Source organism: Eptesicus fuscus, chromosome 6 (assembly GCF_027574615.1).
Source record: "Eptesicus fuscus isolate TK198812 chromosome 6, DD_ASM_mEF_20220401, whole genome shotgun sequence".
Taxonomy (NCBI): domain Eukaryota; kingdom Metazoa; phylum Chordata; class Mammalia; order Chiroptera; family Vespertilionidae; genus Eptesicus; species Eptesicus fuscus.
The window spans coordinates 75,595,009-75,609,539 of NC_072478.1; the positions used below are offsets into that span (position 1 = coordinate 75,595,009).

Consider the following 14,531-nt stretch of genomic DNA (forward strand, 5'->3'; position numbering starts at 1 on the left):
CATCATTAATGTTTCTCTCTCTTTCTCCCTCTCCCTTCATCTCTGAAATCAATAAAAATATATTTTTAAAAAATAAATGTATACATATGCATGCACGCACACACACACACACACACACACACACGAGTTGGGAGGACAACATGTTAACAACTGGTGGATCTAGAGAGAAATGTTCAGTGTACTATTCTTATAACTTTATTATAGGTTTGAAAAGTTTTAAAATAAAAGAAACAAACAAACAAAAAAGCTGTCAGAACTGCCAGTGGTATCACAGTTGAATTGGGTACTCACCTGTCAGGTACTCCAGGACAGCGGCCATGTACACAGGCGCCCCCACTCCAATCCTGTACTTGGGGTGGCCTTTCTTGATGTACCGCAGCATCCGCCCCACAGGGAAGATGACTCCTGCCTTGGCGGACCTGGAGGTTTTGGTGGACTTCTTCTTCCCGCCTCGGCTTGACATGGCGGTGGCCCTGGAGCTGGATCAGTAAGCACGCTGGGGAAGCAAGAGGCACACCATCAGGATCATTGGGACAGCGCCATTTCCCTTTCCCCTTATACTCTGGCCCCTGGGAGAAATAGGTCCTGCCAGCAGCAGCCCTCCAAGCCCTGTTGATACTCTATACTGAGGTGCTGCAGCCCCTGAAGAGAGAATGGCTTAGCTTTTTACATTTTATACCATGACATCAATTTTATCAGCCCCTTCCATTTAAAGGTTACTTTGACAGTGACTGTTCTTAAGTGTCTTGCTTTTATGCCGCATGATGTAAAAGAAAATGGGAATTCTTGGCTGTGTTTTACACACTTGTTTAATAATTGCATTCTCATATACTGGAGACCAGAACTAATAAATTTGCTGAAGTCTTCATAAAAGAAAATAAAAACAATGTCACCTGTCCTAGAATGAAGCTTTAAAGCCAGTTACCTATGTTCTTTGATGAAAGCAGCATCTGTACCTTACAATCCTTAATGTGTGAGAGGCAGGAACAGCTCACTGGAGCTCAGTGGGTGGCCACATGGGAATAAGAGGCCCTTGGACACTTCCGGTCTGCTGAACAGGCCTGCCCTTAGAAAAGTGTTTTTCCTTCCCTGCTCCTCCCATTCCCATCCAAAATGACACTCAGCCCAGAGGATGTCCCCTCTTCAACACCTCTGTGGGGTCCTCTCCTCTCCACCCCAACTATGACTAGATCCAGGTCGTCACTATCTTAACTGAATGATCACAAATGTCTCCCACCACTGGCCCCCTTTCCTGTAATCCACCTCCTTCCATGGGCAGGGTTATCATTAAACACACAAGTCTGAATATATCATAACCCTGGTCTTAAAGTGTTCCCTGGCTGCCAAATTCGCAAGATAAAATCAGGACCCTTGGACTGTCAAGCAATGCCCTAAAATCTAGGCCTGGCACACCCATCCAGCTTTATTTTGTGCTTCTTGTGGTTGTGTGTAGTCCTCCCCAAATGCCTTCCTCTGCAGTAGTTGTGCTTTGGCTAGGATCTCCTCCATCCTTCACACTTGCTTTCTGCCCTCTGCCAACCCTTCCCTGAGCACTCGAATTCAGATGCTCCACCCTCTAGGCTCCCATGTGCTTCATGCATGACAGGCACATACCCCCGTCTCTCCCATCAGACTACAAGTTCTTGAGTCTGTCCATGACTGTGCTCCTAGTGTAGCACCACACAGTAAAGTCTGAAATGCTTGCTAACAACATTCAAGTCGCCATGCATTCTCTTCAGGAACTATGCTGGGGAATGGAGACAGCAGTGCACAACACAGTGTGGTCCCTGTTCTCGCAGAGCAGGTGGGGAAGAGAGACAAAAAAACCCTACAGTCATTTAATGGTAGTGGTGAAAGGCCAGTGCAGGGTGCTAGGAGAGAGGCTTTAATGAGGCCTCTGCCTATTTAGGGGCATCAGGCAAGCTTTTCCTAGAGGACATTTACTAGTATGCTCTGACCATTGAACCAAATGGGCAGGTCTCCCATTTACTGGTAAACTGGGGTTAGGTTCCATGGGTCCCTAAAACTCCAACAGTCCATGACTCTATGATCATGGAGGCCACAGAGTTAGACGTCCTTATTACTCAGATGGCCAAACCTATATTTGGGACATGCCATGATGTGTACCTAACATCAGTGTGACCAACCCTCAAGATCATCTCAAATTGGCTGCCTGACAGAGATGGCCAAAACAGCAGAGAGCAGCATTCCTAGACACTCTGAGGCAGCTGTACTAATAGGCCCAACAGAATTAAGGGGCTCAAGCCCTGATTCTGGAAGATGTTGGAGGGGGCTGAAGACACTGGGAAGAGAACCCTATATTTCACCCTATCAAAGGGCACCAAATCTTAATTGATCACTGAGTGCTAAAGAGTCCTATAAGGGTCTGAGTTATTTTAAAACATTTACTTGGCTCCATTTCTTGCTGTAATGAGCTCCATTTTAAAACATTCCCTGCAAACAGGTGCCTGTGCTCACTCAGGGCAGGAAATGGTATGTGTACACATGTGTGCACATGTATGTGTGCAGGGAAAGCTGTCACTGAGTTTCCTAGCAGTCTTTTGCTTTACTACAAATGTGTTTCACAGACCATTTTACAGATCAACTCTAGACTTTTGGACTAAGTGCTTTTCATATTTGAATGTTTCCCCTTTTTTTCAGGAGAGGCCTGTGGTCAGTGATGATTAATGCAACTCAGCCCCGTTCTTACTGTAGCCCAGACTTCAGCTCTTGTCTCCAGGCGGCCCTGTTTGTGGCGGCCCTCCTACCCCCGAGGAACCATTAGCCCTCAGAAACCTGATGGGTTCTAAACACACTTATTCCTTAAAAGCGATGCTCCTGGTGCTTCCCTCTGAATCTAGCCAAGAGTGGTTACATCACCCTGGTCAGTTTGGCTCAGTTGTTAGAGCGTTGGCCCTCAGACCAAAGGGTTTAAGGTTCAATTCCCAGTCAAGGGGCACATACTACGGTTGTGGGCTTGATCCCAGGCCCTGGTAGGGGCTCGTGCAGGAGGCAACCAATCAATATGTCTCTTGCACATCAATGTTTCTCTCTCTCCCCCTCTTTCCCTCCACTTTTCTCTCTCTATAAAAAGAAAAAAAAAAATCAATGGAAAGAATATCCTCAGGTGAGGATTTTTAAAAAGAGTCATTACATCATCCACATGGTGGTAACTCGTAACTCACAGGCCTCCAGCCCAGTGCATATCTGGCTATTGAGTCCCAGAGCTCTGTTCTGATTGCCTGTGGCAAGGGCTCACTTGGAAGTCCCATAGGTGCCTTAAGCTCTTCTGGGTTTCTCAGCTCCATCATTGGCAACATCATGCATCAAGCTACCAAGAGAGAGTCAACTTGGCCCCACTTCTCTGCTCACCTCCCAGCACCCAATCATTAGCCAAACTGAGCCCACCTCTGTAACTTTTCAAGCCTCTTCCCTTCTCTTTACCCCACCCCCACCTTGGTTCAGCTCTACTACTTACCTACTTCCCCAGCACCAGTCTGGTCCCATAAACACTAGAGGATTTTTGCCCACTTTGCTAGTTCTTCATCGCCTAAGCCAGCCACAAACAGCATCCTTCAACTGCTTCAGCAGCACTGCTTCCTGCCACCCTGCCTGGGTTCAGATGCCCCAGGCTGCCCCTGACTTCCTGACCTGTGATGCTGTGCCCAGAATATCTTTATACATGCTGTTTCTTCTGCCTGTCCTCCTGCCAACCTGAACTGTGCCCACACGAACCCTCTTCTTGGACCTGGCCATGGACTGGAACTGCTATCTGCTTCATGTTCCCATAGCACATATCCTGGCACATATCTGTGTACCTCCCTCCCCAACTTGACTGAATTGCAAGCTACTTGATGCCAGGCACTGTAGTTAATTCATCTCTGGTTCTCTGGGTCCCAGGAAAGATCTAAAAATTCATGGACCCTCAAGTGCCACTCTGCTCAATGAAGATCTTCATGTCTCATTTGAGTCCAGTTCTCTCTGACTCAAGCAGATCTAAGTCTTTATTCCTTCCCCAAGGGAGGCTATCCTGCAAGATTCTGTTGCTCATCCCTCCCCATGCTCTTTCTACAATTCTAACTATAGATCCCCAAGCTGCAGCCACAGCTATGAGAATTCTGACTAAGCCATGCAGCCTCATGACATCCAGTAATATGTGGGAATATCAACTTGTAGCTTGCAGTCTCCAGATAAACCCATGAATGTGCAGGCCCATCCTGCTCTTCAGAGGGGAAGGAAATATGGGAAGCTATGGCCAGGCTCCAATGTGGGGATAGTGGCTGTTGAGCACTGAGGTTAGTAACTCAAATTCCAAAATCAGACTGATCTGGTTCAAGTCATGGCTCTGCTCCTTACAGCCTATGTGTCCTTGGGCACATGATATAGCCCCTGAGTCTATTTCCTCATCAGTCAAGTGGAAATGATGATAGAATAGACCTCAAAAAGTTGAATAAGAGCATGCATATCCTATATAATAAAAGGGTAATATGCAAATTGACCCTAACGGTGGAACCACCAGAATGACCGCTCAACCAGTCACTATGAGGCACACTGACCGGCAGGCTCTGATTGTCCAATGATGAACGGGGAACCGGGGCATGGGTGGTGGCAGGGGGTGCGGCCAGCTGCGGGTAGCCAGGGAAGATGGCCCAAATTGCAGGCCAGCCCTAGGGACCATACCTGTGCATGAATTTCGTGCGCCAGGCCTCTAGTAAGAATATAAGAGAATTAAATACAAGCATGCAGGTAAAGGCCTGACACCCACTGAGTGCTCAGTAAAGTTAATAAAAATGACAACAATGTGCATAAGATGCAAAAAGACCACCATCTTGAAGAACTGGCACTGGATATTTGTAGTGATGAGGGCAGCGTTAGCTGCTATAATAATAAGCCCCTACAGCTTCTTTTTCACTCGTGAAAAGTCCCAAGTGGGTTTCAATGACTGGCCAATGCATGGATGATTCATGGATCCACACTCCCATTAATCCATCACAATTCCCATGGTTACCATGGAAGGAAAAAGGCCATGTAGGAAAACACATGGAGGTTTTCAAGGCCCAGACCTGGAAGTGAGGCATACTACTTCTAACCATGATCCATCACCTAGTACTTGATCACATGGCCAACTGAAAGAGAAGTTGAGAAATGTCCTCTACCTATTTGCTCAGAAGAAAACAGAAACAGTCAGCCTGTCACATGACAAACCAACTTGAAAGCTGACCCTGAAACCAGGTCTGGATGACCAACCAAAGCCTGCTGAGCCCTGTTTGACCCATGTCCTGCATCCAGCCTCTTCTGAGAAATGGATAGTTCTCATCATAGAAAAAGTAACTTCTGATGCACTCAGCTTCTCTTCAGGGGACAGACGTTGCTCACAGGAGAAACACCAACACTCCCTTATCAACAGACAAAGCTGTGTCCTTCCTTCCTGGACTCATCGTCCAGGACACCTCATTCAGTAAACTAGAAGCCCTTACCCCTGTAAAGGGCCCCACATGCTCTGAAGTAATAAAAGGTATTCAGGCAACCTTAGCATTCATACATCACATTATGTTCATATATATTAGCTTGGCTACCTTTTTTACTGTTATCAGGTCAGGAAATGAAGCTTCTGCGGTTGATCCTGAAGGGATCTCTGTGGTATTTATCTCTGCAGCTCCTCTATAAATCAATCACAACAGACAGGAACCTTGTTTGCAGAAACCCAAAGTTTACTCAGAGATACACTGTTGGAGAGGGGCTATACAGAGAGATGAGCCAGGCTTGAGGGAGATGCAAGTCTCTGGAAAACATGATCTGTTCTCATAGCACAGACTAATTAGAAGCCTGGCTGTGAGGATCCGTGAGTAAGATGGACATGAAAACCCCAAGCCCTCTACTACTGAGGAGAGAAAAGGGCCATCCTACCTACCACACCACTCCCCTCTACTCCTCCCCAACAGGACACCCTAACAGGCTTCTCACTGCATAGCAAACCACCTTCATTCCCACCTACAGTGTTTGGTACATGCTCAGGCTGGAACGCTCTCTCCGCCTTCTGCCTGGGACTATCCTACTTAGTGGTTCCCAAACCTTCTCTGCTAATGCAGACCTATCAAGGATCTTTCTCTTCTACATTCCCGCCTTGTCCCCCAATCAGAGTCTAGTTTGGGGCAGCCCATACCCAGCTCCAGCCTTGCACACAAGGCCCTGCTTACGTCCTTCCCTATTTCTAGCAACCAGGGCTCCACCAGGCTGGGTTGCTCCCAGTTTTCTCAGTGGACATTCCTGCTGTAGCCCCTGAACACAGCTAAAAATCCCTTATAATGCCCCTAGGCCTGCCACCATTCTTTCATATGTTCAATTGCTTTCTCAATTTGATATAAAATACTCTGCAAATACAGTCCCAGGCCTTCCTTCCAACCTAATTGCCCCTCTAGATCCAATTTATATAAACATTCAAAAACCAACTACCTCACCCTCAACACTTATTACCCTGTATCATCACTGCCTATTTCCTTATCTTTTGTCAGCTCTGCTCACCACTGTATCTCTGCCTACCTGGAAGGCTCTCAAATGCTGGCTGGATGTTTGTTGATTAGTTGGCATTTACTGTGGAGGGGTCTCTTGACAAAGATGAGAGTAGCATTTCCAAAGGTCACAGGACACAGAGATATGGAAGTGGGACGCCACTTGGGGACCTTCTCTAGGACCAGTCATGTACACATACCTGGCTAATCCCTGTGGGATCCCAGGCTCTGGAAATCCAGGGATACTTTGGGGATTCCCCAGGAAAGGAACACAATTGTCCAGATACCTGAGGTGGGAGCCATGCAGAAGCCTTCCACTCCCTGACAATTCTATGGCTCCAATGACCTCTCTTCTTGCCACTGGACCAGCTCATTAACACAGATTAGAGGATAGTACTTATCTTCCTCACATCTATAAGAGACTGACCTCTGTTAAAGATGCAGCAGAAAAAAAAAATAGGGCACTCACAAAACCACTGAAATGATCAGTCGTGAAGTCTTTTATTATCTAAGCAATGAACTCATGCATATTGATCCTGAATGAATATTATAACTGCTGGGGAGCTGTTAGTCAGACATCCCTATCTTCAGTACCTGAGGATAAAGGAATCTGAACTATCAGTGCTCAAGTCACTGTGGATGAGGGAAGATTGCCCCATCCTTTCCATGCAGCTGGATAAATGCCCATGTGTCCACATGCATTTATTACCTTCCCATCAACTCCAATCACAAAGGCTAACCTGAGAAACTTAATTCTGAAGTATAGGACATTAATCCTATTTACAGCATTCTCTTCTGTTTATTCCTATCACATCAAATGGTTAACAATGTTGCTACTGTCATATCCCCAGAGGCCTGTGGATATACTACACAAGCATCATTCACAGAGCTGGGGTTCACAAGCTATGCTCTGATTGGTTCAGAACAGGGACCTGTTTTGGTACTCTAGCCAATCAGAAAGAACATCTCTCTCCATTCATAAAACACTACATCATAAAGTGAGCCCGATGATTAAAGAATTTAGTCTACCCTGGGGGAACCAAGGAACTGCAAACAGGGAGTAAAGAATAAATAATATAGTAAATAAATCCTAAACCGCACATTTTGCTCCAGCAGACATGTTAGATTTTTAGTGGCAGGGGAAAAACAAAACCCAAACACGAGTGTTATTCACCATAAGCAGGAAACAGTTTGCAGGAAACTAGTCTGGGATCAAGATTTCACCTCTGCAAACCCTCACCAAGTCCAACTACACCCACAAGGGGCCCAACTGTCTCCTCCTCATGGTCTGCTTCCCCAGCTGCACGAAAAAAATCACCACTTGCCCTAGCCCCGTGGTCAACAAACTGCGGCTTGCGAGCCACATGCGGCTCTTTGGCCCCTTGAGTGTGGCTCTTCCACAAAATACCACGGCCTGGGAGAGTCTATTTTGAAGAAGTGGCGTTAGAAGAAGTTTAAATTTAAAAAATTTGGCTCTCAAAAGAAATTTCAATCGTTGTACTGTTGATATTTGGCTCTGTTGACTAATGAGTTTGCCGACCACTGCCCTAGCCGGTTCGGCTCATTGGATAGAGTGTCGGCCTGTGGACTGAAGGGCCACGGGTTTGATTCTAGTCAGGGCACATTCCCAGGTTGCCAGTGTGATCCCCAGTAGGGGGCGTGCAGGAGGCAGCTGATCAATGATTCTCTCTCATCATTAATGTTTCTATCTCTCCCTCTCCCTCTCCCTTCTCTCTGAAATCAATAAAAATATTTTTTTTAAAAAAGAATCACCACTATACAGGGTGTGGCAAAAGTAGGTTTACAGTTGTTTGTATGGAAAATAATACAATAATTAATAAATAATAAACTTTTGCATACTCACAACAGTAAACCTACTTTTGCCTCACCCTGTATTTCAATAGCAAGGCACTGTCTGCCTGCTTTACCAGGAAACTTTCCTTCACACCTCCTCTCCCTTTTAAAGGCTGTGTCAAACTAAGATGACCACTCCAATGGAAGATTATCAAAGGTCAAGTTAAAAGGTGAACTTTAGCAGGGCAGAGCGCGGTCAGATTTGGCATCTAGAAACCATTCAATATTTGTTGAACAGAGGAAGAGTTCCTAACAAGAATAAAGAACTTCTGGCCACATCTCTCTCCTGCTCAGAGTCACTGCTGTTAGGATGAAGTCTAAATCCCTCAGCATATTTCTGATCAGGATTCTCTGTGATTTGGCCCTTTGGCCCTCTAGCTTCACCAGACTCTCCTCCTGGATCCAGCCATCCTGAACCTCCGGCAGCTCCCCCACATGACCCTTTTTGTCATTATTCTAAGACTCTGCACATGTGGTTCCCCAGGCCTCAAACACTTATCCTGCCCTGCCCTCCTTTGCCCAGCCAATTGTTACTCGGCCTTTCTGTGCCTGGTAAAGGCTTGCTCCAGTTAGGTTACCGTCCTGGGGCCACTATGGGAGCAATTGTGGCCTCTTGCACTGACCTCACAACAGCTGCTTGCCTGTCTTTTCAACATGTCAAGTTCCCAAGGAAAAGGACTGGGCATTTCTTGATCATGGTACTGTCCCCAGTGCCTGACCCAGAGTTAATTCCCAGGAAATATTTATTGAAAGACACTGATCTGGCAGGTTTAATCCAGCAAACAACCTATACAACTCTGGTATGAAGAGCTAACCCACTCAGGCTCACTCATAAGAGCTGAGGTGAGGCCCAATGTACTTCTAAAGCTACAGAAAGTGAGGAGAACCCATAGGACCAGCACCCTCCCCACTACTCCTACCCCTCCCCAGCCCATGTGCCAAGAATGGAGCTCTGAAAAACCCAACACAAATCCAAAGGCATGCCCAAACAAGAACTAGAGGCTGCTGCAATTCTGATGACCACCACATACAGATTTTTAGGTTTTCAGTGTGTTCTTTTGTTAATTTAAATAAATCTCCTTTAAATGACTTAGAGCAGCATTAGCTCTGCAATATTAGAAGCTGTGGAGAGCGGCTACAGTGTTTGGACAGGTTATAGTCCGAACCTGTGGTCCCACGTGGCTAAGTGATATAAGCTGCGGGAGGTGCAGCACGTAAACAAAGCTTGATCAGGTGCATGTAATTGAGTAGATTCGAAACCCACCAGTTGTAACCACGCCCTTACTTTGCCTCGTGGAATCGGGCTATAAAATAAAGACTCGGCTTGCAGGCTGTGGCGCTGCCTCGCCATCAGAGAGGGCAGCGTCCCACCCAGACCCAGCTTTCTTCTCGTCTGTCTTTTCTTAATCCTTCACTGCCCAATCTCAGGCTCACGGAACCTGGCCATGCTGGCGCGGGACAAGAGGCACGTCCCAGAATACATGTATTTCAAGCCTCTCTCTGGGAAAGGAACGAGGGCCCTCCCCAAGTTCCGCCATCTCAGGACCAGAAGAATTGGCAGATTAAGATGCACCACTCCCTAGCCATTTGGTCTAGACCGAGCCAGTGACTTAGAGTTGTGCATGTGATGTTCTAGACCAGCGGGCCTCATGGACCACCAGTGGGCTGCAGACCACTGGTTGGCGACCGCTGTTCTAGACAACTCTCTAAGTTTAACAAAATGTGAACTATCCCTTTCCTCATTTTGAAGGCCCTGCCTCAAACTACCTTCACTTTAACTCCTTCTGTCCTTTTTAATACCTTTATCACCATACAATGGGGACAGGTTAAAACAAAATGACTGGAGAGGTTTTCCAGTCTACTAAAACTTTTTTTGGGGAAAAACTTAAAGTCTCGGCGGTGCTTGTTTAAAGAAAAAATAGGTTTACAAATATGTATATTTATCAAATAGCCTCTTGTGCAAGACTGAGATGCCACTGCCCAACTTTGGTTAGTTGTGTACAGGGGTATTAATTCCAGTTGCAGCATGAGGTGTCCATTTCGGAGCTAATAACTCCTCTGACCGCAGAGAGTACTCTGAAGGTGGCCTGTAGTAGGTGGATTCCACCTAACTTAGAATTGGAGCCTCCCACGCAAACCTAAAGCTGTTCAAAATTCCCCTGAGGCCCTGGAGCAGAGCGCCCTGGAACAAAGCACTGCCCTGCTCCCCGCTTTAACGGTGAAACCTCAAACCACAAAGGTGGAAGAAAAGAGAAGCTAGCAGGGGTGCCCCTCTAACTGTCTATTCTTATAGGCTGTTGATTAAATCATTAAAATCTTACAGGGACATCACGGTCATTGTAATTACTGAATTCAAGGTCTGCCTCAGCTGAAGCCTTTCACTTTCAAACTCAGGAATACTTTCCCTAACATCTTGTCTAAAAGAACCTTCCAAGCAATCTATTAACAAGATCCTGGAGTGATCTGTGGTCCCTGCAGGAGTGGAGGTGGGGCGCACCATCCACACACCTGTTGTCAGGTGACCCGGCAGTAGCATCCTTAGAACTCGCCTCGAACTCCACCCCACCCCACCCCACCCCACCCCCAACGAGTCTCTTCCCTCCTGGCCTTCTCCACCAGGGGAGTCTGCAGCCTTCCGGAGTTACCTTTAAAACTCCCAACCCAGAGCAAACAAAAGGCCGGAGCCCAACAAGAACAGCGGGGGTTTCGTGGCCCCTTCTCAGGCCAGTCTCTGGACAACCCTCTCCCTGCCCAGCCCGGCTCCAGTCCCGCGAGTGTCCTCCAACCGCCCCCACCCCACCCGCCCTGCCAGCAGACAGAGCCCGGCGCCTACACCGCGGCTACCCCGTTCTCGGGCCCGACTTATTGTGCTGGGGCCGGCAACCCGCGGGCCGGTGGGGCCTCGCCGAGTCCAACTCCATGCACAACCGCTCCTGGGCGCCCAGGCCCAGGCCGGCCAGCCGGCGCCGCAGGGCCGCCTCCGGCCTCAGGCCGAGCCGTCTGCCCGCCAGCCCAAGGAAGGGTCGCTGGGGAAGGGGCCCAACTGTCTCCTCCGCACAAAAGCGCCCGCGCGCGGGCAGGAGGACGCGGTGGTGAGGAGTCGGCTTCCGGGTTTGCTTTCTGAACAAAACCAAAGGGAATCCCGCGCGGCCCCGGTACGGCCCGGGAAGGCGCCGTGCGCGCGAGACCCCGGCGTGGGCCGCGCCAAGCCCGGTGGCTCGAGCCGGACCAGCGCCACCCGGTGCGCACCAGGCCGGGCCGCTCCCAGGCACCCGCGGCCGGAAGAGCGCGGCCGGACCGGGCAGCCGGGACCGGGCGCGCGGCGAGGGCTCCGCGCGGCGAGGTCTGCGCGGCACTTACGGGCGGCTCGGCGGCGGCGGCGGCGGCAGCAAGGTGTTCGGTCTGTGCCCTCTGGGCCGCTCGCGCCTTTTCTCTCCGCGCTCCTCGCTGGCCCGCCCGCCCCCTCGCTTCCCGCCCGCACACCCCGCGCTCGCCCCCTCCGCCCGGCTCCGCTGCCGAGTGAACTGGAACCAGTCGCTGCGGCCCCAGGATTCCCACAATGCACAGCGCGCCGCTCGTCACATCCCATCCCGTCCGCGCGCGTCCGGCCACCCCTCCCGCGCCGCCCCGGCCTTGACCCCAGCCTCGCCGCCACGCGCGCGGCGGCTCTCCTCGCTCTGCCGCCGGACGTCGGTCGGTCGGTCTGTCCCCGGCTGCACCGAGGGCCTGGCGTCCGGCCCTCTGCCCTCAGGCACCGCGCACCAACGCTGGACGCCGGACGCCGGTCCCCCGGAGCAGAGATGCCCTGGCAGCAGTGCTTCTCCAGCGCACGTCCCAGGCTGTGCGTCTCCGGTGGCACTTACTGAGCGCCTACTGTGTTCCTGGCCCTCAGCATGGGACTTTCGCTGCCTCATCTCTGGAATCCTTCCCATTAACCCAGAGAAGGAGGCACAATTGCTGTTACCACTTTTCCCTTCCCAGCCAACGCAAGCCTTCCGCGCACCGCAGAGCCCCCTCCTCCCCGCCGCTGTCTTTAGATAAAGGCCCCCTGAATTTTCTGTCCCTTGACCAACTAACTATCCTGCTTCATCAGGACCACCAGAAGTTTGGACCTGCTTTGCACACGGAAGCCATTAGCTACTTCTTCCTCCATTGAGCAAACGTTCACAATTGAACCCAGTTGGGATTCACTAATGTGAACAGTGGTTCTTGATCACCACACGCGTGTTTTAAAAACTGCAGACAGGCAGAAAGAGGAGGGGCCCACCTGTGAAATCTCTGAATTAGGTTTCTCTCGCGAAGGCGGGAGTGCCCTATCCTGGGTAGATAGGGCCCTACCCCTACTCCACCTGCCAAAGTGTGGAGGGGGAAGCCACCTGAGCACCTGGTGGTAGACCAAATTTAAATAACAATATACACCCAGCAGGGTTGATGTGCTGTTTAAGGTACCGCCCCTCGCATCAAATCCCTCCCGCCCTCAGGCTGACTTCTAGAGCAGGGGCGCTAACCTCTTCCCGTCACCAGGGTGTTTTGCACTGGACTTTGCAGAGCAGTGTCCAACCCATGCCACTCATGCATTCATTGATGCAGTTGGGTATGGAAGTCATCCTTTGGGCCATGCACCAATTTGGGTGATTAAGATAAAGCAGTGAACAGAACAGGCACATTTCCCTGCCCTCCTGGAGGTTGCAGTCTAGGAGGGAAAGAAACACAAGCGGCAAAAGAGATGATGCGGTAGATGGTGTAAGTGCTGTGGGGGGAAATAAGGCAGGGATGGAGGATATGGGGTGTGAAGTGAGATGGAGTTTCAAATGTTAGAGAAGACCTCCCTGACAAGGTGACATTTAAGCAAAGACCTGAAGGAATCAATGGAGCAAGACATGCGGATATCTGGGGGAGGAGTGTTCCAAGCATGAGGAACAACAGCAAGTGCAAAGGTCCTGAGGCAAAGGAATAGTGTGTTCTTACCACAAAAAATAAATGTTAATTATGTGATATGATAGCAGTGTTAACTAAAGGGAAAGGGATAAACATATTGCAATACATAAATGTGTCAACACGTTGTACACCTTAAACTTAGTGTTATGTCAGTAATATTTTTATTTTAAGAAAAGGAATAGTGAGTGTGAGGTTGTTGGAATGGAATGAGTGAAGGGGAGAGTTATAGGAGATGAAACTGGGGAAATGATGATTCTTTGTGTCCCAAAATAAAGCATTAAGGATGTGTGAGGATCCCCAACTCCCAGGGAAGTTGCAGAAGGATGTCAGAGGAAGGTGCAGAGACCACCTGCCTTATTACTCTGTCCTTCCTTGGGTCCTTGAGCAGGCCCCTCAGTTCTGCAGGGGCCAGCCACCAGGTGAGGTTTTTTGTGGGTCACAGCAAGCCAGGAGGATGCTAGACTTCCTTTATTCACTCAACTGACACTTGCTGAGCACCTACTGTGCGCCAGGCCCATGCCAGGCTCCTTCCCAGGGAGAGCAACATTCTAGGTGTGTTGTCAGGCCAGGCCTGTATGGAGAGGAGAAGATGCCTGCAGCCTTTTGGTGCCTTGGTGGTGGACAGACCTTCCCCAGGTCCTCAGTAATGGCCAAGGCCAGACACAAAGGATGATTGTCCAATAAATGCCAATCTGCAACCCCAGGGGGCCACGAAGGAACTCACTCACCTCCACCCCAGCATTGGTTTCTGATGGTGACTTCGAAGTAGGTAATGTTCAAAAGGCTGCTTTTGCTCTCCATCTTATTGTACACTCACCATGTACCGGGTCACATACGTCCCATCATTTCACCCTCTCAAGAGCCTCAGCAGGCAGGCTATTTCTGACGCATTTCTATCCTCATTTTACAGATGAAGACACTACAGATTCGGAAAACCTAGAAATATACCTGACATCACAGAGAGGCCAGGCTGGTGCTAGGATTCAAACCCAAGTTCATCTGGGTCCTGAACACTCATGGTTCAGAACTGAAGAGAGCCTTTCCAGGGGCCTGGCTTCCTCTGCACCCAGCATCCATCCCCCCACCCCACCCCCCACTCAGTCATGCATCACTGTCCTTGGGTTAGAATCCACACTCCTCCAAGAGCTGATCTTGATACCCTGCCCACCCCTTCATGCCCCTCCTCAGTGTGCCATTCTCATAGAACTCACTAGTAATATTGTCCCCTGG

At 49.4% G+C, this 14,531-nt stretch overlaps 1 protein-coding gene across 7 annotated transcripts in view; it reads right to left on the reverse strand.

Moving 5' to 3' along the window:
* The window catches only part of LOC103286545 (core histone macro-H2A.1), a 109,594-nt gene that overhangs the window by 63,040 nt on the left and 32,023 nt on the right, over nucleotides 1–14,531 (reverse strand). For 2 of the 7 annotated variants that reach the window (XM_008142125.3, XM_008142114.3), the window contains exons 1-2: nucleotides 11,724–11,867; nucleotides 292–496 (exon numbers count right to left, since the gene is read on the reverse strand). In XM_008142125.3, coding sequence (XP_008140347.1) covers nucleotides 292–463 — 172 coding nt within the window. In that variant the 5' untranslated portion in view covers nucleotides 464–496; nucleotides 11,724–11,867. Of the gene's footprint in view, nucleotides 1–291; nucleotides 497–5,576; nucleotides 5,644–11,723; nucleotides 11,890–14,531 lie in introns of those variants that run through there. The other 5 variants (XM_008142112.3, XM_008142121.3, XM_054717866.1 and 2 more) reach the window with 5 other exon arrangements.